The sequence below is a fragment of the Semicossyphus pulcher genome, unplaced genomic scaffold (assembly GCF_022749685.1).
Source record: "Semicossyphus pulcher isolate SPU_LCO1_2020_fin unplaced genomic scaffold, fSemPul1.0.p SCAF_3, whole genome shotgun sequence".
Taxonomy (NCBI): domain Eukaryota; kingdom Metazoa; phylum Chordata; class Actinopteri; order Labriformes; family Labridae; genus Semicossyphus; species Semicossyphus pulcher.
Window position 1 is genome coordinate 2,558,815 of NW_027211704.1, and position 26,300 is coordinate 2,585,114.

The 26,300-nt window shown below is 40.6% G+C and overlaps 3 protein-coding genes across 3 annotated transcripts; all 3 read left to right on the top strand.

Moving 5' to 3' along the window:
* Positions 1–188: 188 nt before the first annotated feature.
* On the top strand, positions 189–2,312 carry bloc1s1 (biogenesis of lysosomal organelles complex-1, subunit 1). The gene is made up of 4 exons (XM_069678650.1): positions 189–364; positions 500–572; positions 1,103–1,235; positions 1,862–2,312. The coding sequence occupies exons 1-4, from the start codon at positions 304–306 to the stop codon at positions 1,970–1,972; spliced, it is 378 nt and encodes a 125-aa protein (XP_069534751.1). The 5' UTR covers positions 189–303; the 3' UTR covers positions 1,973–2,312.
* A 2,142-nt stretch (positions 2,313–4,454) lies between these two features.
* Positions 4,455–7,744, top strand: rdh5 (retinol dehydrogenase 5 (11-cis/9-cis)). Its single transcript, XM_069677528.1, has 5 exons — positions 4,455–4,486; positions 4,636–4,958; positions 5,061–5,319; positions 6,524–6,687; positions 6,992–7,744. The coding sequence occupies exons 1-5, from the start codon at positions 4,455–4,457 to the stop codon at positions 7,210–7,212; spliced, it is 999 nt and encodes a 332-aa protein (XP_069533629.1). The 3' UTR covers positions 7,213–7,744.
* Positions 7,745–9,568: 1,824 nt separating this feature from the next.
* On the top strand, positions 9,569–25,248 carry LOC138605346 (glutaminase kidney isoform, mitochondrial-like). Its single transcript, XM_069677527.1, has 18 exons — positions 9,569–9,754; positions 10,595–10,694; positions 10,805–10,926; positions 13,396–13,525; positions 13,716–13,795; positions 15,001–15,164; positions 15,441–15,499; positions 16,432–16,464; positions 16,551–16,609; positions 16,764–16,830; positions 18,346–18,396; positions 18,533–18,709; positions 18,822–18,953; positions 19,849–19,941; positions 20,023–20,084; positions 20,377–20,453; positions 22,824–22,887; positions 23,936–25,248. Exons 1-18 carry the CDS (start codon positions 9,576–9,578, stop codon positions 24,090–24,092), a joined length of 1,806 nt encoding a protein of 601 aa, XP_069533628.1. The 5' UTR covers positions 9,569–9,575; the 3' UTR covers positions 24,093–25,248.
* Positions 25,249–26,300: the final 1,052 nt, after the last annotated feature.

The window sequence follows — 26,300 nt, forward strand, 5'->3', positions numbered from 1 at the left end:
TTAAATTATAAAATATAGAGCACATATGTGCCTTTAAATAGTGTTATATAATACGGCCTACAAGCTGGTGGCTGAAGCTTATGTTGTGTTAATTAATAACGTAACTATTGTAATATTATATTGAAGATAAATCTAGAATCGCCATTTTAGACACGCCCACTCATGTCATCCTCGCGCTTGGTCTCGTGATAGCTGTTACACTCGTCAGCTGTTAGCATCTCTAACTTCTCTGCAAATAAAAGCCATGTTATTCAGTTAGCCAAAAAAAAGGAATATACAAAATAACCTGAAAAAACACTAAAGATGTTGTCTCGTCTCCTAAAGGAGCACCAGGCGAAGCAGAATGAGCGGAAGGAGCTACAGGGTAAGAAGATAGCTAGTTAGCCTTTGTGCTAATTGATGCTAAAAACAAAGCCAATTTAGTATGTTAGAAGGCCCCGTAGTCCAATTTATGTGAATTATTTCGTTGTTTGTGATTTTATTTTTTTTACTTGCACAGAGAAACGCAGGCGTGAAGCTATTGCTGCAGCCACCTGTCTGACAGAAGCCCTGGTAGACCACCTCAACGTTGGGTATGAATATTCTGCTACCTGCCTCCTGCTCTTGTTCCTTTTATTACCTGAGGTTTAGAGGACATCCTTCCTGTTTTTACTGTTCATTATTGTCGAGTAGTAGTAGTAGTGATGGTGGTGGTGGTAGTTGTGTGTTTGCACATTGGTTGTGTTGACACCCTGACATCCTCAGTAAGTAGGGAGTAATGTCCTATTTAAAGGTATACTCCACGTTATTCTGCTAACTTGTCTAAAACCTTAACCATCAGACTAATAAACACAACCATCAAACACCATTACATATATTTAGTCTAAACTTTAGCTTTTAATCAACTCTAGGCCTAGTAGCTGCAAAAATGCTATTTTCATTATTGAATAAGCTGCCAATACTGTTTGAAGATTTAATCTAGTTTGAATATTCATTAAGTTTAATTTACAGTTTCACATTAGAAATTAATGACTTAATTTTGGATTTCTAACACAGAATGCTTTGTTTTCGTGTATTAATAATGTTGTAACCCTTCTCCTTGTTGTTTCATGCTATACTTTAGAGTTGCCCAGGCATACGTAAACCAGCGTAAGCTTGATCATGAGGTGAAGACTCTCCAAGTGCAGGCGAGCCAATTCTCCAAACAAACTGCTCAGTGGATCAGTATGGTGGAGGGTTTCAATCAGGCCCTAAAGGTAAGACATGCCGTATCAGCAAGAATGGCTTTATTTTTCTCATGTAATCTTCTTTTATATGATGGCAGCTTGTTTACCCATTTACATTTTATGAGCTGAAAGCAGTAAAATAAAAAGTCAATATGTTTTTATTGTAACATGCAGAGTTTGATTCAATAAGAATATGAGGTCCCTAATATGATACGACGACTATGTTTGACCCTCTTTTGCCATATCTACTGTTTTTAATTATTTCATAAAAATAGTACAACAAAGTTCTCTTGTTGCAAAAAGTGATCCATTTACTCAAAATAACTGCATAATTAGGTTATAAAAAGAACATTTGTTTTATAAAGGGCCTTCACAGAGGTCCTTTATCTGAGCGGATTTGACAGGTGGTAAAAGTAATTCATGTATGAGTTTCCCCCTCCTCTGCAGTTATCCAGCTTATGTCATCTTCACAGGGAAGCCAGGGCAAAAGGCCGTCTGTAAATGTTTAAAGCTTGCCAGTTTCTTGTTCTGATGATAGATGAGCTTGGAGGATGTAAAAGTGTTAACATGCATTTAAGGGCAGTTTTTTAAATGCCTGCACACGTCACTTTTCCCAGCCCAGTGCTAAGTTTGTTCTGTAATCCTCTTTTGAACAGGAAATTGGGGATGTGGAGAACTGGGCCCGCAGTATTGAGATGGACATGAGGACCATCGCCACAGCTCTGGAGTATGTACACAAAGGTCAAGCTCAGACAGCGACCTCATGAACCTAATGGTGGGACTTTTAAAGCTGATACTAAACATACTGGAGTGAAACAGAAATCCATTTGACATCTTTCAGCAATGACTTCGTCTGCATGCTCCTCTGTGTGAGTTGCTGCTGATGGTCACTTTTGTTCAGAGATGCTGAAAAGGTTGTATTTGATTTTTGAAGATGTCACGTTTAACTTGGATTGCTCATGATAGGTTTAAAGGGCCAAAGACAAAGGCTTCTTTATGTACTATATCTGTATGAACATTTATGACTGTACTGTTTTTTTAGTCAACTTAACTATAAGTTTTGTTACTGTTAATGATGGAACATTATTTTAAATAAAGTAAAAATGCACTGGTGTTATTTGTCTGATGAGACAGGGCTAAAAATCTACCTGCAAAATGTATATATACTTTACAATGAGGTCAATGCACATGCTACCAACAAAGAAACAGTTTGAAAAAATAAAATACATTTTTAGGAAAAGATTAACTAAACCTTAAAGGACTGGGAAAGTAGAAGGCCAAATGACAAAATAATACAGTTGGACATCTAAGGTCTTAATTTGGGGACCCAGTTTTGCAACATAGCCACTAAATACCATAACTGGATAAATATTTGCCGGACTGGGCTGATTGGACAGCTCAGGGAATGTGTGACGTGAAGCAAAGTTATGTCACACCAAACGAGGCTGTGTGACACGTGTATTAGCACGTGTGTTTGGTAACAAATCACACTTTAAATTCAATTTGTACCGTACGGATAGAAAACGTGTTAAATACCAGTTGGTTACGAACTTGATTCTTCTGTTTGCACTTCACAAAAAGGCCTGTTTTTGTCTTGCTTCAGGTTCTACATCTCGTATACAAATATATCTTTATCTAAGCCAATTTTTTAACATAAATGTCCAGAGGGCATATTTACATTTTTATGGAGGATGCAATTTAGTTGAAATAATACATTTATGCCACAGTAAAATGCACAGTATTGATTTTACAATTCAATTTGAATAATAATGCACAGGACAATGGTCTCTTCTTGTTTACAGTCAAATTCACTGGAGACAAGACATCAAGACATGCAAATAAAATATGTACAAGCAGTTAAAGAGTATACGTTATTTAGTGTTATAATGTAATAGCTATTGTAATAAGTCAGTGAACTGAATGGGCTGATAAGATTACATACATTCACATATGTTTTGTAAGGGGTGCACAAAGCTGTGACGTGGGCTTACTGTTTTAACACTCTTAAAACATAAAGCATGTATTAAGCCTGTTCACACTGGGAACCACCAGGTTCTAAAAAAAGGAATTAAAAGAACCTGATGTAATTAATCGACTGTATAATGTACTGTGAGAAGTTGGGGTATCTAAAAATAGCTCTTTGAAATCCAAGCTCACATTGTGTACAAAAAAATCTCAGTGTTTTCTGTAATTCCCACCTCTTTTTCGTTGCACAAAACAAGTGGTTACGGATTTGGGATTACCAATTGCGGACTTGTCTTAAAGGATAAACTGGAGGGATAAAGCTTCTCTCTGACCAACCTCTCTGAGTTAGGACCAGAAAGGGAAAGGGTCGAGGACAGAAAACCTCTGGAGATCAATCACTTCTCAAGAAGAAGAAAAGGTAGGCTGATATTTATCTATGTAGATATTTCTGTCAGCAATGAATTACATTAAAATGACTCTCTTTTTCTTGCATATTCTGGGTCTTTTTTCCGTGATTAACATTTGTATTATTTCTCATGATCATAATTTCCTGTTGTGAATGGATCACACAGCAATTTGATCCATAGAATATGTGTATAATTTGGTTTGTTTAATTGCATCTTACCAAATTCCACAGAAAAATAAGAATATTCTTGGTGTTCTGGTAAATTCTTTGAATTTATAAACTAGTGCTGTGAAACAAAATGTAATTATCTTAACCTGAGTTGTAATTTACAGTTTAATTTATGTTTTAATGAATGTTCTCATGCCAGCAGCAACAGTCAGGGTCCTGTATCTGATTTAAATCTGCAGGCAATTAAATATCATGGATGTTACGATCCTTTGTATCTTTTCTTTTTGTTTTCCTTACTAATAAGCCGGAAAACTAATTGGTTTTCAGCAATGAGCAGCTTAAGCAGCTCTGTCACGGGCATTACATTTATGCAAAATGCACCCCTCCTTCTCTCCCGGGGTCAGATGCCTTTCTTTCTTCCATAAGAGTATTATCCAAAGATTTCTCACGTGCCTACAGCAGTTCTGTAATACAAGCACCTCTGTCCAAGAAGGCCCCTGGTGAACAGACTCATTGTATCCCATCGTTATCAGAAAAGTTAAACCAGGACATTGCCCCGATAAAAAGTTTTGCTCAATTCCTGGAATACCTATGTGTATTTGGAATTTGTCAGTTTGCCGTATTAAACCACTTTATATTTACTCAACTTGTTTTTCTTCTCTTTAGGGTCCTCCAGGTGATCAGAAACCAAACTCTGATCCTAGAAGAACATGGATATGCAGTTTGTCTACGACCTTTTAGGGTAAGAATTCCACACCACATTTTGGGCAATAATTTGGCAGTTGTACCCTATCCTTTTAACCTCCAAGCTTTGACATTAAGAATATTTTTTTGAAAGTATAATCCCTGCTTTCATCTTGACGAAGCTTCCATTCTTTCCCTCTCTTTCAGGGAAAATGCCTGGCTGTACATCAGTGCTACCTTCGTAGTGTTGTGGATTCTCATCTGGCTGTACAGGGACAGCATGGAGATTGAGAACATCACCGAAAAGTACGTCCTTGTGACCGGCTGTGACACGGGATTTGGAAACCTGCTGTGTAAAAAGCTTGATCGCAAAGGTTTCCGAGTGCTCGCTGGCTGCCTCACAGAAAAGGGAGCTGATGACCTGAAGAGGGTGGCGGGGCCTTATTTGAAAACCGTGCTGCTGGATGTGACCAATCAGGACAGCATCCAGAAAGCCATGGAGTGGACCAAGAAGGAGGTCGGCGAAAAGGGTGAGACATGATGATGTTAGATTATTTAACCTCTTATTTATCAAATAAATTCTCTAACACAAAATATGTTCTTCCACCTTTTGTCTTTCGCTTCCGTTGTAGGACTTTGGGGGATAGTGAACAATGCTGGACGCTCATTACCCATGGGCCCTTCAGAGTGGATGAAAGTGGAGGATTTCCACAGCACTCTGAAAGTCAACATGAGCGGAGTGATTGCCATGACGATGACCTTCCTGCCTCTCATCAAAAAGGCTCGTGGACGTATTGTAAACGTAGCTTCAGTGCTGGGCAGGGTGGCTGCAAATGGAGGGGGATACTGCATCTCCAAGTTTGCAGTAGAGTCCTTCTCCGACTGCCTCAGGTAGTTTCTACTGACACAGGCCCATCACCATTAGATAATAACAATATGATAATAGTCAGCTTGGTTTGCATGACACTTGTGTTGAAAATGTTTTAAGTGCTTCTCAAGACAAATCAAAACAATATTGACAGAGATAAAATTATTTTTTTAAATAAAATTTTAAGAATAGGTTTTAAAGAAGTGAAACATTTAGCAAACCTGATTTCAGATTTCAGCAGAGTTCCAGAGTTTGGAAGCAAACTACATAAACACGCCAGGTCTCACACATTTTTTTTCTGCTCGCTGCACTTTGTGATGTCAGCAGGCTTTGCAGAGCTGGCCAATCAGAAGAAAGTTGGCTTGTAGGGGCGGGATTTCTTAAAGGGACAGAGCTGACTGAGTTGTTTCAGGCAGAGGCTGTATGAGGGCCTGCACAGAGCACCAGTGTGAGAAAAAATTAGGGGTTTATTAACTGTAAATTATGCTAAGCTACTCCACAGGTATCACAGACAAATAAAATATGAAGCCCCTCCCCCCTTTAAAAATGCATGCAAACATGAACTGGATGCAAATGCAAGGAGGCCAGAATCAGAGCAGCATGTAGGAGCAATTTAAAGCAATGGAAGGACACCTGAGTATAACCTGTGTAGAGAGAGTTACAGAAATCTAAATGAGAGAAAATAAAAGTATGAACAACTGTGAAAATCCTCAAATTATTGAAACAAAAGCGTACTAGAACAACTTCCATTATACACAAGCCATTAAAGATCTATATTCTTATTATGAGGACAAATAGTCATTTCATTATTTTAATAGTACCATGAGGAAGATATGGACAGCAGACAGGGTTTTATTTATTACACAGTTTTGGTAATTACAAAAGACAAACAATAGCACACACTTAAAGCAATAAAACACATCAGATTAAACGCTACAGTAATACAGATTAAACACTGCCTCAGGATATGTAACGGAGACAAATACTGGCTGATGAGGCCACACAAGGAGGCCAATTCTCACTACTTCAGTGATTTCATTTAGCTGTATTTGCCATAAGCCTATATACTTACTGTGTTTATTTACTAGGTCGATTTTACTAGAAGACTTACTATTGGGTTTTTATTGCGCTCAAGCTGCTGAGTCCGTTTGTGGTGTAAAAAATGGTTACAGACCTGTTTCAAGCTCTGTTGCTAAACTAAAAACTGTCATGTGTGTCTGCTTTCAGGAGAGATATAAACTACTTTGGAGTGAATGTGTGCATCATTGAGCCTGGGTTTTTCAAGACAGCGGTGACGAGCCTCGACCCCCTCGAGAGGGAGCTGCGTCGCCTCTGGGATCAGCTGAGCCCTGAAGTACAAGCCAGCTATGGAGACAAGTACCTGGATAAGTGTAAGTACATTTGTTATCTTTTTTAGGAGTCTGTCTTTCTGCTTTCTATATGGAAACAACATTGCAAGCATTATAATCTGAAGACGAGCTGTCCTTCTGCTCTTTAAGGCACGGATATATATACATTAAGAAATGAATTATGTTAAGGTTACAGGTCAAAAAAATGAGTAGTTTATTGTGAGTGTAAAATATTATGAATACCACTCAATAGACAATAATTAACATGATATTTGAGGTTTAAAAGAAGCAGTTAAAGTAATGCATTTTTATGCACCAAAAAACTTTCAATATTCCTCATTTTCAGACATCAAGGTCCAGCGTTTGATCATGAACGCCATCTGCGACTCGGACCTCAGCAAGGTGACCAACTGCATGGAGCACGCTCTGACCTCTGCCCACCCACGCACCAGATACAGCGCCGGCTGGGACGCCAAGCTCATCTGGATCCCCCTCTCTTACATGCCTTCCTGTGTGGTTGATATCGGGCTGAAGCTGGTGCTGCCTCGTCCTTCAAAGAGCGTTTAACTCATGGTGACTTTGAAGAAATGTCTTTAAAGTTATCCGCCTTTTTAAGTCCTTCTGATGCAGTACCGAGGTTGACTTAAAGGAATTAATCTTTGCCTTTTAACTTGCCCTATTCCTTATCTACAGTGGCCACGTAATGATCTGATGTTGCATTTAATATTGTATTCTTATATGTGCATAATCTGCCATGTGAAAGTATTTTTTTCTTTTCAAAGATAATATGAAAGAAATAACAAGCTGTATTTCATAATTTTGACACAGTTATTTATGTTCCCTGTTGAGATGCTGCTAACCATCGGCGGGTGAATACACAGGATTATACAATGCAATCATTGTTTGTCAGAATGCAATGATTAACTATACGTTTACTGGAATAGTAGAAATGGCTAAAAGCTTTACCATTAAAAAAAAGCCTTCACTCTGGGTTACAACTGCACAACCTCAACATGATGGTTCCTTAATAAGGTTTCAGTTTAAACAAAGACGCATGTATAAAAATCTTTACAAGAAGGTAGCGTTCTTGTGTTATTGTAACTGAAGTGCTGCTTTACTCTACTTAAAACACTTTTTAATTCAAAATCTCAAACGAAAAAGTTTCTGTGGCTTTTGAACATCAGGAGTAATTTCAATTTACAACAACAATGTGGTATACGCAAAATGATGTGTTTCACCAGCATGAGGACAACACTGCCTGCTAATTATTTATACAGTTTATATTGTAAAACACAAAGAGTGGAAATCAAGAATAAGTCGCTATTACAAATGTTTGTAAATGTCTTATCACCCACATACTCTGCATTGAAAGAGTATAAGCATTTAAATCTTCCTTAGTGAGTAATGCATTTCTGTGTGTAGTTTTATACCTTTAGAATTTTATGATCAACGTTCTCCCACATTTAATTCACTTTTATTTGCCTATATTCAAGTTGTTTTCAGGCTGTTCATTTCCGCTATCAGCTCTGTTATCAGTTAAACTATTGACAGAGTGTACTGAACATGTTGACCGAGTAGTGACAACAATAACAATAAACCGTGAAACTTGTTGGCTGATTAGTGCTCTTACACAACAGCTCAACGGCTTTCTAATAAGTCTGGAAAGGTTGCCACCTGTTATGTAAGTATCAAGATCTGCTTACTACTCTGATGCTGTTAGCCTATTATTCAGGGGCATATCCAGAGGGATGGCCAGGGGTCGCCTTGAAATCCCACCCCAAATCCTAGACTACGATTGGCTATTTGCTTATCGGAGGCGGACGTGTTAAAATCAACTATTTGGACTGTGTTGCAACACGCTGCTCGTAGCTTTCTTTCTATTTCAGTGACCACACATCTTCTGTATGAGTCCTTAAAGAATTAAGCTTAGAAGGAAGGGTTAATTAAATGCTATTAATTTGCATGTGTGTGTGGATATACTTCATGCCACCCCAGCCTAAGTCAGTGCCCCAGTTGGGCCACCCCAGTGAAAAAAGTCTGGATCCCCCCTGGTTTTATTCCTAATCGTATTGAATTCTGTGTAAACTAAAGGTTCAGTTAATCCAGATTTAACTAACAGTCCTTGTGGCAGGCCTCTGTGCTCGAAACACATTTCTAGCTTCTAATTGGCATCTGTATCTGTCAGTCAACGGACAGCTGCCGCGAGGTGGTGTGTCAGGGATTTATTTATCTTGCAGACCCCCTGCTGCTTTCAAGTGCTACTCGTAAAAACGATTTGTTAGTATCTAATAATGGATGTCTAGTTGCCAAAGTTTTATCTGAGATGCTGAGCTACTTTGTTTATATTTTAGTGTGTAGCCTAAATGTGCCAATTGTACAAGGCATATATGGCTAATTTATTTTAACAAGACAAGCCAGTAAGAGCTTTACACTCCATAAATGATATTTTAAGTACTTAGGTATTGCATTTTCTGCCTCTTTTAAAGATGCCTCAACTCCATTACAATTATGAGGCCAATATTGAACTTTTTACTGCACAACCATTATTTCACAACATAAGATTCAGATTAATACAAAATAGAAATCTTGCAATTACGATGTGTTGTTTACATCATTTATTGTTTACTTTTGGCACTTTAAATAGCCCATAATTGTTGCTAATACGTATCTTACATTTTGAATGCAAGACTTCTTGGCCTATTTCTAACAGACTTTAACATACAGTAAATTTTCAGTTCAGTCTGACGAAAAACGTGTGAAGACCCCAAAATTCCCGACGACACATGAAGGCATCAGAACTTCAAAGTCAGTGACCCCACAGGCGCCGTTTGCAAACAGTCCTGAAGAACCAGCTGCCGGAGTTATCGACGGTATTCTTCACCGTCAATCAAACACACAGAGCGGGCTTGAGGCTGTTGTTCGTGGCAGCCATGCAGTGTCTGAGAGCGCTGCGGCTGTCAAACTCTGCGCACCTCATCGTCAGAAACACAAACGCTGTGAAGAAGGTTTTTATCATACGGGCAGCAGCATGTTGTCTGAGCACCAAATCAACTCCGGCGACCCAGCTACGTACGACTACGACGCACTTGGATCATGTCCACCTCAAAATGTGAGTAAGATAAGCTGAGTGTCAACAACTCCCTGCAGATGTGGAACACAGGTCTCATCCACACTGCTATATGAGACTTACCTGGGCCTGTTAATATAACACAGCCACAGTTCAATTTTCAACATGGATGAGGAAGCACTTATACTTAACTAAAAGCATTAATACCATACTGTTACAATACTTTATTATACGTAGAATAGTTCCTGAATTAAAGTCATTATATTTTAAATGAGGAAAACGAAAAATTATCTATAAATCTAAGTTATTATTATTAAAGAATTAACAAAATGGTTGCCAGTAAATTTTGCCTTTTCTGTCTTTCAAAAATTGGGATTTTTGTATTAAAATGTTGCTAACCATAGCTACCAGATTAATGGCAGAATTAATGAAAAATGTAGAAGTATAAAGTATCATAAAAAAAAATACTCTCCTAGGCCTATATATAATGTCCATTTTTAATTATGGACACAGGGAAATATATGGTCACCTTCTACAATAGTGGTCTTATCAGGCCAGCTGTCAGCCACAGCACTATATGACAGCTGTAGATGAGGCCATCAGCACAATGAAATCTGTGATATCATAGAGAGCAAATCACTTGTATAGTATACACACTGCAGTGATTAAAATACCAAAGGAACCCGCAGAAGTATTTGTTATAATAGGATAAGATGATCCTTTATTGATCCTCAGAGAGGGAATTCAGGATATTTCAAAAAGAACTTGCAAATCATAACAATCACGATTTAATTGGAGATTTTAATTGCAGTTTTAATCATTTATAGCCATGTGTGAGCGAGTAACACAGAAGAATGATCGCTTTACTCTTTAATTCATCAGGAAGGCCAACTCAAAGTCCCACAGCTCTGGAGTGGAGGACATGCTTTTCTACACCATCACAGAGGGGAAAGAGCAGGTCCCCCTTTCATACTTCACCGCAGTAAGTAGCTGAAGAAACGCCCACCAACCATATCTATCTATCAAGCTAACTGTTAGCATTTTAGCCACCTAGCGTAATGATGTTTTGGTTTGATCCCTTGTTGTCCGCAGGCCCTGAAGAGAACTGGCCTTCACCCATCGGACCCTCGTCTAAAGGACTGCATGGAGAAGCTCCGACAGGCTGCGACTGAGTCTATTGGTGAGGTGGTGATGGACAGAGAGCTTTTCCACAGGTGAGACAGTGGAGGTAATGGACAAGTGGTTGGCTCTCAATCAAATACTAACAAAACATATATAAAAACAACTGACAAGAGTAGACTTGAAGTATGTAGAGGCAGGTTTAAAGGAGTAGCTGAGGGACGGCTGTGGCTCAGTTAGACGGTCGTCTGTCAATCGGAACATTGGTGGTTCGATCCCTGACTGCTTCGTTCACATGTCGAAGTGTCCTTGGCCAAGACACTGAATCCCGAATTGCTCCTGAAGGCATAGCCATAGGATATGAATGGGCATAGATCTGATTGGACATTGGCACTTAGGCCTCTGCCATCAGTGTGTGAATGTGTGTGTGAATGGGTGAATGTGACATGTGGTGTAAAAGCAGCTTTGAGTGGTCGCAAGACTAGAAAAGCGCTATATAAGTACAGTCCATTGAGTTCACCCCAAAGCGCAGTATCAGCTACCTGTTGTGATCCACCATAGCTGTAAGCAGTTGTAAACTGTTGGATTGAGAAGTTATATGTAACTGAAACAGAGACACCCTGGAGGCTTCTTTATCATGTTTTCTCCAATGGACGTGTCTCCTAAAGGGCACCACAGAAGGGCACACTGGACCACCCCATTGGATGCCGCCGTGAAGAGCATTTTATCACGGTTTTCCACTGGAGTAAACTTTATGACATTTTTTCCATTAGAAAGCCAAACCACAGGGCACTTTAGCATGTTTTGTCTCCTGGAGGAGACTTCACCACGTTTTGTCCACTGGAAGGCCACCCTTGAGGGCACTTTATCAAGTTTTCTCCACTGGAAGACAATCCAAGAGAGCACTTAATCATGTTTTTCCCATTAGAAGGGCAACCTTGTGTGCATTTATTAATGTTCATTCCACTAAAAAGACATCCTGGAGGGGACTTCATCACGTTTTGTCCACTGGAAGGGACAATTATGGATTATGATGTTTTCTTTACCAGAAGGGCAACATGGAGAGTACTTTATCTTCTTCACTGGGGTTTAGAAGAAGAAGACTTTATTAATCCCTGAGGGGAAATTCTAATTTTTCACTCTGTTTCTACAAACATCAACGGGCCCGAAATACTCACATTCACAAATAGGACCCTATGGTCATGCATTAATGGAGAGATGTCAGAGTCAGGGGCTGGACATGCACCCCGAGCAGTTGGGGGATTCAGTGCCTTGCTCAAAGACCTCACCAGTGCCCAGGAAAGGAACTGGCCACCAGCTACCAGCCCCAATTCAGTTGTTGGTCCTGGCCATCCTCCGGTTCCCAAACCAAGTCCCTACAGACTAAGCTACCATCTACCTCAATCCAACCTGGAGAACATTTTATGACTCCACTGGAAGGCCATCAGGCCAGAGGGCACTTTATCATGTTTTCCCCATTAGAGGAGCAAGGTCACCCTGGAGGGCAACTTTGTGGAGGACAAAGCTCACAACATGGACTGTGATTATCTAATAACTGTTTCATTTTATTTTGAAATGCACTTTTTGTGATCCATGATAACAGATCATATTTGAATTATTTTTGCTGATCACCAAGGCCCAGTGCTCCTGGATTTCAGTCCACTGATGATTGAAACATCAGCGTCTTCAGACTCAACATGCGCCGCCTGTTTTAGGACAGTGTGCAGCAGTAAAATCTGAACCCCTGAAGTGCCTGTGATTTTCATTTGTTATTAACTTTCTCTAAAGCCCACATTTATGCAATGAAGCTAACAGTGTAGATCAATAACTGAAACAGAGATACAGCTGCTGGCTTCTTTAATGAGCCAGTGTGTCAAAGCGTCATGACTTCAATCACAGAGCGAAGGGGAAATATAACGACGGAGTGTTGCTCTTCTCCCATGCCCCTCATAATGAACCTGTAGCTCAACACCGACTGTCTCATGGTGTTTTGTTTTCCGTTCACCAACCGGTGCAGGCATGAGACCAAACTATTTATAGTGTGACCTTCCAACAACAATCCATGTTGATGCAGGATTTGTCTGATGGGACCTGCTGCGTGTCCCTCTGCGTGTCTCTCCCTTTGTTCTAACACATACTTCACATACAGCTAATTATGAGTCATTAATGAACTGTGTGTCAACATGTGAGGACAGTGACGACTACACGAGGCTGAAACAGTAACATAAACACATCTATAAAGAAATGCAGTTGCTTGTGAGTGTTAGATTTGATTGCTTGAAAGTTTGCATAATATGATGCAGTTCATAGAGGTTCTGTTGTCGGTGTGATGTAGCACGTGACGGGACATGCCGGCTTTATTTACCGTCATGTTGAGCAGAGAGAAGGCCTGTCGTTCAGAGTGATTACAGACAGCTGCTGCTCTCATCTCTCACCAGCCATTCACACACACACAAACACACGCACACACATGCACACGTGCTATGTAACAGTCATATCAAAGAAAGTGTTTCATTTTCTGTCGTGCTCCTGCGCCTCTCTTGATTGTGTTGTTTTTCTTTCAGGTGTGTCGGTGGAAACATCGTCCTGCTGATCCAGGCCTTCAGAAAGAAATTCATCATCCCTGAGTTTGACGTCTTTGCACAGAAAATAAATGAAATCTACAACACTGTGCAAAGTCAGAGTGATGGGAAGGTAGACAACTGTTGTTTTATGTTTGTTATTTTATAGGAATGTTTTTAAGCTTTGCACACTTGTACTTGATTAGTAAATGCATACCACCTTCCCACTATTTGATTGTGTCAGATGTGGAATTATCTGTGGCACCTGCTCCCACATGTTAAACTCTGAATTCTGTCACTGGATCCTCGTGTTCCCGCTTTAGGTTGCAGACTACATCCCCCAGCTGGCCAAGTTTAGCCCAAGACTGTGGGGTGTGTCTTTGTGCACAGTGGATGGCCAGAGGTAAGAATATACAGATTTATACCTGACAAAAACATTTAGGAGGTATTGTGGAGCTTTTATTTGTGTCACACGATCTTCCTCGGTGCATGCTGTTTTCCTGGTTTAATGTTAATCCCAGACGTTAGAGTAAAAACATTTCTGAACACTTTTTTCATCCTCTTTGGCTAAAAAGTTGAGATTGATTTGATTTCAGGGACGCTTATGAATATGATTGAAAGCTCCAGAGGAGCAACTGAATGGACCTTGAGCTTTTATGTCAACTACTTTTTCCAAGATGGAAAATGTTTTTCTTCTCAGCCAGAGTTTTAAAATCAGACTCTTTTGTTTTTATTTTTAATCAATACAGTTTTTAGGACTCAGGAAATGGAGGTTTAATCTGGTAGAGGAAGCTATAAGCAGTGCCCTTTTCTCATATCTGCGCAAATGACTGTATATAAAGATGGACAACGCGTCTCCATCTGCTCTCATTGTACAAAAGAGAAACCAAAATACCCCTCTGTGACGGCCGCTGCCATCTTGCGCTTGTGACATCATTTGGAGCCAGAGCTGCGCAGTTGAGATCGGCAGGGGGAGCACTCGTATCCACTTCCGCTGACCAAAACACACACTTAACTTACTGGGGAAAAAAACGCAAAGATGTGTTGGTCTGAGGTTAACGTTCATAGATATGTAAACTTCAATGACTGTAGTGATTGTTTTAGTTACGTCTCCACTCGCCGTTCCTCCTCCACTCTGCTAATCCGGAACAGATCGGCTGCAGAAGCCGGATTTGTCAACTAATAACTAATTAAAAGTAAACTTGTCAGAAAAATGAACACTTGGACATAAATCAGCATGATAAGAACTAACTATAATGACAGAAACCATGTCTGAGAAAAATGTATTTGACGTGTATTTTGATTTTATAGTTTGACTCATGTCCCATCTGTTAACATGGAGGAGGTGGGCTTTATGACCTGTAGTGCAGCCAGTCAGCAGGGGGCGATAGAGAGGGTTTGGCTTCACTTTTAGGGAGCTGTCATGTCGTCCATCTTTTTATGCAGTCTATGATCTGTGCCATTAAAATGCTTTTGAGCCAGACATGTAACCTTTAAACTGTGCTATACAGGTGTTATTGTCAAAGGGAATCACTGTAATATTTAGTGAGACTGTAAAACATCCAGATTCTTTTGGTCATAGATGTGTGCTCTGTCTTCTTCCTCCAGGCACTCAGTGGGCGACACCAAGCAGCCGTTCTGCCTGCAGTCCTGTGTGAAGCCTCTGCAGTACGCCATCGCCGTCCACGAGGCGGGGACAGAGAAGATCCACCGTTACGTCGGCATGGAGCCCAGCGGACTGAAGTTCAACATGCTCTCTCTCGACGATGAAGGTGTGTTCGGCCTCATCGCTTTGATGACACGTCACTTCCTGTTTGTACCAGAAGGAAAAGAAATCAAGAAGCTACCTTTATGATTCCTGTTGTTTATGATGATAAACAACTTCAGTTATGATAATAGTGATCGATATTGTTACTTGGTACTCATGGTACTCTTGGTACACATTATCTCGTATGTTTTAAACTAGATTATAAAGACAATTAAATAGATTATTGGATTAACTGATTGATTATATTGCCTTCTATGTCTCGTTTTCCCCTCTCTCTCAGATAAGCCCCACAACCCCATGGTGAACGCTGGAGCCATAGTGATCAGCTCTCTTATCAAGGTAAACATGTAGACGATTGTACGGCCTGGTGTGTAAAAGTTGAGTCGGCACAAACTGTACTGTACATTTAGGAAAAGGACACAAAGCAGTTACTCACACAATCATCACAGTTTGGTACTGTGTCTTTTTTATACCAAGAAAATTACGTAGTTCGAAGGGTCACGAGGTTTTGTTTTGATCTGCACATATAGTCAGCAAAAACATGGATTTTACGAGGTCATGTAAATGTCCTTAAATGTCTCCTGCTGATTGTAGCATATTATTAAGGCATTTTGCTATTTTTTTTCTTTTATTGACACATTTCTCATTAAATTTGAGCATTTTTTAAACTAGAGCACCTCCAAATATTCAGACTACTTTTGGGAAAAAGTTTTAAAACATCAGTGACTCATGTTTAATAATGATCCAGTCCCAGCAGCCCCATATGGCCCCGTCATGTGCAGTATGTTCTAGTTCAGAGCCTGCAGGTTGTTCGGGTAGCGTGTTGATGTGATGATGATCGTCATGATAGAGCCTGCGGGAAACGTCAGAACGCCGCAGCAGCAAGTTATTAATACATCTTTTAAACATCCTGATGTGTGACATATTTTGATGACTCTTATCTCTCTGACAGATTTTGACCTCTTTTTTAAAGATATTAAAAACTTGTCTTACGGTAAACTTGACTTTTTTTCAAAGTTGTCTGTTGTCCTGTTTTGTGAGAGGCGTCCTGAACTCCACATCAGCTCTGTTGTTTCTTATCGCTGCTTATCTTTCTCCGTGCTGTAACAGCTGATAAAAGGATGCTAAATTATGCAATTAGTGATACAGTTAGGCATTGTTTCACAGACTGTTACGAGTAGTACAGAAGTCATATTCAGTCTTCATTGATGTGGGAATCAGCATTACAATCTGCTTTTTTTAATAAGAGCAAATATCTCTTTGTTTTTCAGCCTTGTTCAAATAAGGCAGAGAAGTTTGACTATGTGAGTTCTTTTTATTTAATTACCACACATATGAAACTGTGATTATGTGCTGCAGTCCACATAATAATTTGTCTTTGTTCGCGAAGGTGATGGACTTTGTGAAAAAGATGGCCGGCCAAGAGTACGTGGGATTCAGCAACGCCATGTGAGTGTCATGTTTTAACAAACTCCAGCTGTTTCATGTTCATATATCTTTGTTTGGGACAAGTTGAAAGACGGCGTGAGTGCAAATTGCCTGTCCACTGCACTATTGCATTATTGATGTGTCAGTATTGACCCCTCCTGCCGCCGTGTCTCAGGTTCCAGTCAGAAAAAGAAACGGGCGACAGAAATTTTGCCATCGGATACTACATGAAAGAGAAGAAGGTCAGTATCAGAACACTGAAATGCTGCCTGAGATGAAGCTGATTGTTTACTTAACTAGTGAGAGTTTTGCATTCACATGTTTGTGTTTGTGTCATGTTTCTTGTAAGAGTTGGTACGTATGTGTAGGCCTGCAACTAGCTGTATTTTTATTATGTGTTATTGTTTAATCATTAAGTCTATAAAACAGGAGCAAGTTTCATTAGAAAACTGAAAATCTTAAAGTGAACTTATTTTATCAAATCTTTTTCTAATAATTTAAAACAGAAAATTGTCACATTAAAAACTTGCAACCAAAGAGTATTTGGTTTCTTTGCAGCAAAACATTTTTATGGTTTTAAAATGTTTGTAGTTTTTATTCATTTTCTGCTTATTGATAATTTATTTTTCCGGCTCTTTATATAGGCTAAAATACTTTCAAAAGGGTAAGGATATATTTGTCCAGTGGAAATAAAAATATAGTGCTTTCATGGTATGTCGTCCATCTTTATAAACAGTCATTGCCTCCATGTGCTCATTGTACAAAATTGATGCCACAATAGCCCCTGTGACAGACGCTGCCATCTTGCGATGGTGATGTCATTTGGAGCCAGAGTCTGCGCAGTAGAGATCTGCAGGTGGCACCGCCGTAGCCACTTCCACTAACCAAAACACACACTTAACTTACTGACAAAACAGCAAAGATCCCGCACGCCGGCGTGTTAAACAGCAGAACCGCTTCTTGTGTTGATCTGAGGTTAAAGTTCACAGGTATGGAAACTGTCAATGACTGTAGTGATTGTTTTAGTTACGTTTCCTCTCGCCGTTCGTCCTCCATTCTGCTAATCCGGAACAGATCGGCCGTATTTGTCATCAGAGCTGTCAATCATCCTTTTTACAGCATCAAATAACTCATTAAAAATAAACTTGTCAGAAAAATGAACACTTGGACACAAACCATGTTTGAGAAAAATGTGTTATAGTTTGACTCATGTCCCATCTGTTAACATGGAGGAGGCCAGCTTTATGACCTATACTGCAGCCAGGCAGCAGGGGGCGACAGAGAGGGTTTGGCTTCACTTTTAGGGAGCTGTCATGTTGTCCATCTTTTTATACAGTCTGTGGTTTTAGAGGTTTAGTGTCTTCATCTCTAGACACAGAATTCAAGTGAAACTATTTAAGAAGCTCTTTTTTTAGTTTTACACTAAAACAAAAACAAAAAATCGTCCTTGAATCCATTTTTGCTCCCATCATGAGGTTTGCTTGATCAACAACCTTTGAGGATAACCGAGATTCCTTCACAGTTGCCGAGCCGTACCCCAACCTGTGAATCAAAACGTGATGGTAGAAGGGTTATATGTGACCTTTTGACCCCTTTTGACCTTGGAAAACTGTGTTGTTAAGAGCATCTCTAGTTGGATATCTCATTAAAAAATGATTTTAGGGGCCTGACTAAGAGAGAGCCTTATGAAAGGGGCAAGATAACAAAGCATACTTCAGTCAGTCATATAGTCATGAGGATCACTATTCTTTCCTCAGTGTTTCCCCCCGGGAGCAGAAATGATTGATGCCCTGGACTTCTACTTCCAGGTAAACTGCTCCGCCATGAATGAAGGATCATTAAACAAACAGTTGCTGTCGTTCTTGTGTAGCCTGTTATTGATTCAGCTGTAGTGAAAGTACTTCCAATAGCTCTGACCGTGAGCTGATCCTCTCTCTGTCTCAGCTTTGCTCTATTGAAGTGACCTGCGAGTCAGGAAGTATTATGGCTGCCACTCTGGCCAACGGAGGGATCTGTCCGATCACAGGCGAGCGAGTGCTGAGCGCCGAGGCGGTGCGAAACACTCTGAGTCTCATGCACTCGTGTGGCATGTATGACTTCTCTGGGCAGATGGCGTTTCATGTGAGTAAAAGCTGAAACTTTGTGCATTGTGCTTTCACTATGAGGGAAATACTCTTTTTTTTGTTGACCTGAAACAAATCCCACATCCGGCCTCTTGCTGTTTATCTCCCAGGTTGGCTTGCCGGCCAAATCCGGGGTGTCCGGTGCGATACTGCTGGTGATCCCCAACGTCATGGGGGTGATGTGTTGGTCTCCTCCGCTGGACAGAGTTGGGAACAGCGTCCGAGGAATACACTTCTGTCAGGCAAGACCCAGCTGCAGTTTTTCTTTTGTGCCTTCTGGACTGTTTCTGGTGAACAAGAACACACTTAAAGGGTTCACCGATTTTCAACCTCAGTTGTGTCATGCTATCAAGGGGAGCCAATGCCATTATGGTGGTAAACAATTCAGTTTCGCTCTGTGCCTTTGGAGGACGCTATCCGCTTCTCCAATGGGCCCCGGAAAACCTGCAACTACGTAAAACGCGTCATCTGGTGGAGGCCAGGGACGAACTTTGATATTTTTTCTTGCAATTCAAAAAGGCACATGAGCCACGTGTGCACGAGGGACGTTATTAATGATGTAGCGATCAAAACGATTGATCGATTGTTACCAAATGATATCTGTACCTTTTTATAAGGTTTCTAAACAACGACAATCAATGAATTTACAATAGGGACATACGGAGACACACAATATGATTGTTTAGATTGCGTAACAGAGACTCCAGTCTCTCACTGGGCTGTTCCTTTCAGAGAGAGGGCTGCAATGCACACTGGGTGTTGTAGGAAAGTAGAATGGGCGAAACCACGAGCTGTTTCTCCACAGCTATGGTGCCAATTTCAAATATTATTGCTTCTATCGCTTATAGAGAAACAAGCTTTGACTGACAGGGGCTTTTTCCAGGGGCGCACTGCTCCTTTAAATCATGCCACATTGTGCAGACTTTCTGTTAGGAATGTAGCAACAGATCACTCTGATTGGCATATAATACTTTACGGTATGTGCTGGCAACAGCTGCAGCCAGACACTTTAATTTAACGCCATTACTCCTGTGTCCTATCATCTTAACATTTTACGTCCAAGTGTCTTCAGAAGTTAAAATGTTCTGTTAAACCTTTATTTGTCTTACCCATTACATCGTATCTTATAATCCTCAGGAGCTCGTGTCGCTCTTCAATTTCCACAATTACGACAACTTGAGGCACTTTGTAAAGAAGCAGGACCCTCGGCGACCGGACGGAGAGGACCGGGTTTGTTCCAGGCTTTATTCTGTCTGCTGAGTTTCATGTGTTATGTGCCTTTTTGTTTATGTTGCTTTCCTTTGTTTGCAGAACAAGTCTGTTGTTAATTTGATGTTTGCAGCCTACAGTGGAGACGTGTCCGCCCTAAGAAGGTACTTCAACTCCAAACTATTGTTAGTCTTGTTCAACAGATGGCCTTTAAAGTCTAAACACCAAACACCTGGCTGACAATTTAAATGGAAAACAAGCTTCTTAGTGAAATGTTGACAGATTCAGCGCTGCCAGGCAGAAACCTTTAGATGTCTGCTGGTGGGAGGAAAAGATATTCCCTTCATGTCTTGATAAAGCTAACAGAGCGTGCTGTCATATTTTCACTGCATCTTTTTATAACTTCATGTGTCAAAATAAAGTAAAGGTGAGCTGTACTTTCCTCTGTACCTTTAGGTTTGCTCTCTCTTCCATGGACATGGACCTGAAAGACTACGACTCTCGAACAGCGCTGCACATCGCCGCAGCAGAGGGTGAGCTCCACACGACGTGTTTATCTGCTGCTTCTGATATTTATCGAAGAGGCATCTCACTAAATCTTTTCCTGATTCAGGGAAACTCGAAAGCAGTCAGGCAGCAAATCTGTATGACCGCCGTGAAAGATGAACAATCTCAGCCTGTAAAGGTCAAAGAAGGCTTTAAACTGCAGAAAAATATGAACTGCAATAAAATGTGAGACAATGACAGAAAATGGTGTTTAGGCCGGGGTCAGGCTGCAGGAGTTCAGGACGATTTATATCCGACTCATCCCTCACAACTATCCGAGGATAATTCGGGTCTGGTCTGGGATCTTTGTCAGCAAGTGAGAGAGAAGTCTAAATGGAGCTCAAGATGCTAACAGTGTTAACGTGCAACACTAAGATACGACTGTTAACAGATATAGAAACTAACCCACCTTGTGTTTCCTCAATCATTATCTCAATCAGACTTGTCCTCCTGCTTTTTGTTTTGTAGCTGACACCATTTTGCACTGCCCACATTCTGCAGGAAGGATTGTTTTGCCACAGCAGGGGGCATTTAACTCGTCCTGCATGTGTGACTGTGTCTTAAAGGTTAAGCGTTTATCATTCTTATTGGTTCATGAATTCTCGTTTCGGCATAGCTCCATGGCTCAATCCTAAACTCCACCCTAAAGCACTGAACCCTCACGGACTGTTATGAGCTGTGCAGTGCGTGAGTCTGTGAGGGCATGAGAGCTGTATAAAGATGAGGAATGGAACACACTATCATGGCATCACACGTTGCCTGGCAACAAGATGCACCACTGAATCTAATAAGAATAAAAGCCGACCTCCAGTGTGTCTTTGTGTGCCGTACATTACAGTGTTTACACATTTTATCAAACTATAAAAAGTCAGAAAATGTTAATCATTTATCACTTACAGATAAACTGTGAGTTATCAGAACTTTGTTCAAACTTTATTTAATACTTCTTCAATGGACGAACATTTGTTTACAGTAAGTGGGAGGCTGGACAATAGTGTTTGTATGTAGATCACCAAGTTGGCTATGAACTCTGGGTCCCACAGGAAAGTCTGCAGATGTGCGGACTCATGGAAAGTGCGTAATATGTCGTTGAAACGTCCGCATCAGAGCCCTCACGCACGGTGATTTGACAGTTGGACAGCACTAAAGCATGGACCTCAAAGTCTGTGTGGAGATTGGGATTGGGCCCATGTAACTTTTAGCCTCAGCAGAGATCAACCTGGGGGATGTTCAGGGCCTTTATAAAAGTTTGTAACTCTGTGTTATTAAAGCTGACGTTAGTGATATTCTTGTAAAAACATACATTGTTCCTGTGTGGTGGAGGAAACCTGCGCAGGAAGCACAGTGTCTTTGCTTTGAGACTCTGTAACCTCTGCTGGCACTGCTGATCTGATTGGCCTGTCAGGTTACGCCCCTCCCATCCTGTCCCGGCTGATGGAACAGGTGTGATATGTACAGTGTGGCATTTCACTCTGTTAGATTGCACGAGGTGGGACAACATAACAAGTCTGTCGCTGCATGCTGCGGCAGGCTCACGTGGCTCTCACAGACAGCGTGTAGAAAGTAACACATCCGCTGTGAAATAAGGTTTGGGTTGGACATGGCAACCTAACGCACCTTTATTACACACCCACAAACTTCATAGAACTTAGTTTAGAGGCTACATGTGTAACTTGTATTATAATGTGGACTCAGTCACAGTTTTTCTATTTATAAACTCATTTTTATTTCAATGTGTCATCTGGAAAAGAGATTGGAGATTCTGAGTTCATCCGCGGCTTAAACAGAAATATACTTACACTTGTTAAATGATTTGTTTTGACACTCACAGCTGTAATTAGTGCCAAGTTATCTCTCACTTCATTTGTTTCTGTGATTAACTGCAGAGGCTCACTACCTTTTGGCTCCCACTCTGCAAAACTACTAATGAATCAGCTCACAAACCCTCGCAGAGCACCATATGGTCGATTATTTGTCCCCTGTTGTGGTCTATGTTTATTCACAGCGCAGATTTAATGCTCGGCTGCTGCGTGTTCAACAGTTTCATTTTTCAAAACGGGAACTGGAAGAGAATAATTTGTTTATGAGATAAAAAAAAAAACAGAGTAATAACTGTTTTCTTTCTAACAATAAAGGCAGAGCTTTGCACTCTGGAGGGGATAATTATTCATCAGTTTCTGTGTTGGTCGTATTTTCTAGCAGCTTTTTGTAATCTTCCAACAATATGTCACGTCATTAGAATCATAACTGGTGAGGTATGCATCACCAAACTGACAGAGTTATCAGAAAAACATTGTCTTCATTTAATTCTCTCTGATGGGAAACTACTGACTGATGTCTTCTCTGTTTGTTGTCAGGTCACATTGAGGTGGTAAAGTTCCTCACTGAAACCTGCAAAGTGGATCCGTCTGTAAGAGACAGGTGAGATCAACATCTGTGACTTAATAACTTTTTTTAATTTAGAATTTCTTTATTTCTGTCCTTTTGATCGGGAGCAAATATTTAAACTTTAATCATGGTTTTTCTGTTTTCTGAAAAGAAGACATAGTTACATGTTTTTTCTTATGCTTTCTTATTTACATTTCCAGTTGGATTTTTTAATCTTAACTGGACATAAAGGGCTTTAAGAAAATGTTTGCATCAAGTTAAGTCCCAGAGCAAGGCATGCAAACATAAAGGGGACATATTTTAGCTATGCAATCAATTTACTATTATTCTAATGTGTTTATGAATCACGTTGGTAAAGTTTCGTTATAAAAAATGTATACATATACATACACATATTTTAATTTAATTACTTTTCAGAGGCTCTCCTTCCTCCTGAAACAAACAAGCCATTTTGCCATTTAAAGGTCAGACCTTAGCCACGATTGGCTGACAGTATTTGGAGTGATTGCGTAGCCCCTCCTCCACGTGTGCGATCCCACGTGGTGGAGCGGCCGCACTGTACTGTCACTCCAAAGTTGTAGAAAACATGGCTGCTCTAGCATCGGTTATTCTGCCTTATATGTACGAGCCAGAATCGGACTGGTAAGTTGAAACCTCGACAATGACTTGACTACAAGCTCGTGCAAGAAGGCAGCCTGAGGTGAATGACGGTGAACGACGGTGAACGACGATTGGTCGATTTCAGCGAAAGCAAGGCTCTATGTAGAAACCTGCAGCTGTTCTGAACGGCCCGTTTCAGAGGCGACCTTTTTAAACATGTAATTCTGGAAAAACATGGGATTATGCATTTGGCACCTTTTTAAAGGATGATTATGGTCAATTAAAACCAGCCATATTCCCCATAAATCTGATTGTTGCGACTCCCATCCAGCGGCAGTATATCTGGGCCATTTTATTTTTGCTATTCAGAAACTTTCTGCCGTATTTAGAGTGAACCTGCTGAGCCTAAATCATCTACACCCCATGTGATTCATCTGCTGATTTCTGTCCCCATCTTTCCCTTTTCCTCATTGCTGTGCAGGTGGGGGAACCTTCCCATCGACGATGCCCTGCAGTTCGGACGGGATGAGGTAGTAAAGGTTCTGAAAGACTACCAGCAGGTTTTCAGCCAGCAGGAAACCCAGCGCGCTGAGGCCGAGCGTTCCCCGAAGCTGGACACCATCGAGGGAATGGTGTGATGTCTATTTTTAAAAGTGTAACATGTCAGGGCATTTGTGCAATCTGTCAAGTTTTAACAATATGAGTTCCATTTGTAGTGAATACAAGAAAAGGATTTGACTATATAACCATAAATTAAATATGCAAACTACTGTAAAGGAAAAGTTTTATAAGTAAAAAGGAAACAGAATATAAAGAAGACGATATGAGGAGAAGAAATCAAGCAAAGACAATCCAATATTTTTGGGTTCGTTTAAATATGCTCAGACTCAGTACAATGCTTCTCATTACTGGAAACAGTACATTTGTTCTGTTACCTGTTTTTATTCCTCCGTTGTGCCTTCTTAAAGTTGTAATCTCGAAGATCTCAGTTTCGTTCTCTTTGGCGCCACCTGTGGCGATAAACTGTAATCATGGGAGCACACTTCCCAGATATCCAGACAGTGCTGCATGTGTGACGTCCACGGTTGGCTCTGGTTGTAACTCTTGATTTTCCTGGCTGACGGTCTCTTTCCTTTTCAGACTGTTTGCTTCATCTGAGCGTCGAGTTTGTTTCTTCTTCTTTGGATTTTCACTTCTTGTTGAAGTTGTATCTGTAGTCATCCATCTTTTCTTTGTTTGTTCAGCCATAGTAGATTACTGTTTACTCGCAACACCGGCAGAGAGCAGAAAAGCAGCCGCTTAGCTCCGCCTACCCTCTCTGGCAGACCAACCACTGCTGGCTGATGGAAACGTGTCACTAACTGGGCGCCGCTTGTAATTTTTTTCTGCAAAAAAATACTGTAATACTGCAAATACAAAGGCTTTCATCAGTGGGCCATCGGCTCAGTCACCATTGTGTTACCTCATTCACAGATAGATGGTGACTTAACAGGCATTTATTTAAATTAAAAAGTTTGAGATTATTACTTTAAAACTTTATAAAGACGTGAAACTGTCGGACACAGTTTGATGCAAACTCACAGATTAATGTAAAAGGGAAGACGAGGGAATTTATGGCTCATGACCCTGTTTAACTGAATGTCGGATATGTTGTATATATTATGTCCTTCAGCTGTAAATAAGTGCACTGGATTTCTGATACTGACAGACAGTATTATACACATTGTCATAGAAATAAGTGATTTATTATGTGAAATGTTTTGACTTTGAACACATCAATTAAACATATTTTTATTTATCTGCCACCCATTGTTTCCTTTTGTTTTGACTCCAATGCTTCATGCTGTCAGCCATCTGTAATTAAATAAACAGCCTGCACTTAATCAGCTGATTGGAGGATTACATGTTGAAAAAGCAGCAGGATTGTTTTAAATGCAATTATTACAAGAGTGCTTTGCATAAGATCTTAAAGGAAACAGACATCTGAAAAAAATATGCAACAATAGATGTTCAGCTTTGGTTTGAAAGGATAAATAATGTACGCTGACTTCTGGCAGGCTCATTTTTACTTATAAATAGATGTCGAGTTAATCAGCGCTGACAGACTGTCCCATTACTGACCTGCCTCATGGAGCTCTGAGCACGTGTGCCACAGTTCTCCTCGCCTCCACCAGGTGGCACTGTGGCCCCGTTGAAGACAGTTCTGTAATCTCACCTGGTAAAAACACAGCAGCAGTTGTGTACAGAACAGAGCAGCTCAGGCCTGACATCCAGAGAGAGCACAGCCACCTGTGCACACCAGGGTGGTCCTGACACATCCTACACCCAGTCCCCCACAGACAGGAAGTGCTGCTGCAGCTGGGAAGAAATAAGATAAGATTAGAACAGTGTATGGAGTGCTCTTCTTTCTCAAATCATTAAAATCACAATTTTTGGCAACTTTTTGGAAGCTTGGGATTCATGCAGGTTAAGGAAGACAGCAGGTGAGATGTCAGTCTGCGCTGTCTGAATGTGAGACGTCCTTTTTTTTTGCTTTTGACACCTTTGATTCAGTTCTTGTCCTGATCAGTATGGCAGACAGGTGTGAGTTTGTGGAGGACTTGTACTTGTTGTAATTCCTCAGGTTTATAGAAACCAAAACAATAAAATTGTGACCTTAATGAGCGAGATTTGGAAGCAAACCAGACCTCACCAGCTTTCAAGCCGGGGAGTGAGAAAAGTGGCCGAACACCGACAGGGCGGTGTGCGGGAGCGTTATTTACTCCCCCAACAATCAGGTGAAAATACTCCTGTGTTTATCCTTTAGTTTAATACTTGGTGGTGGCTATTTATGATGTGTTTATCAG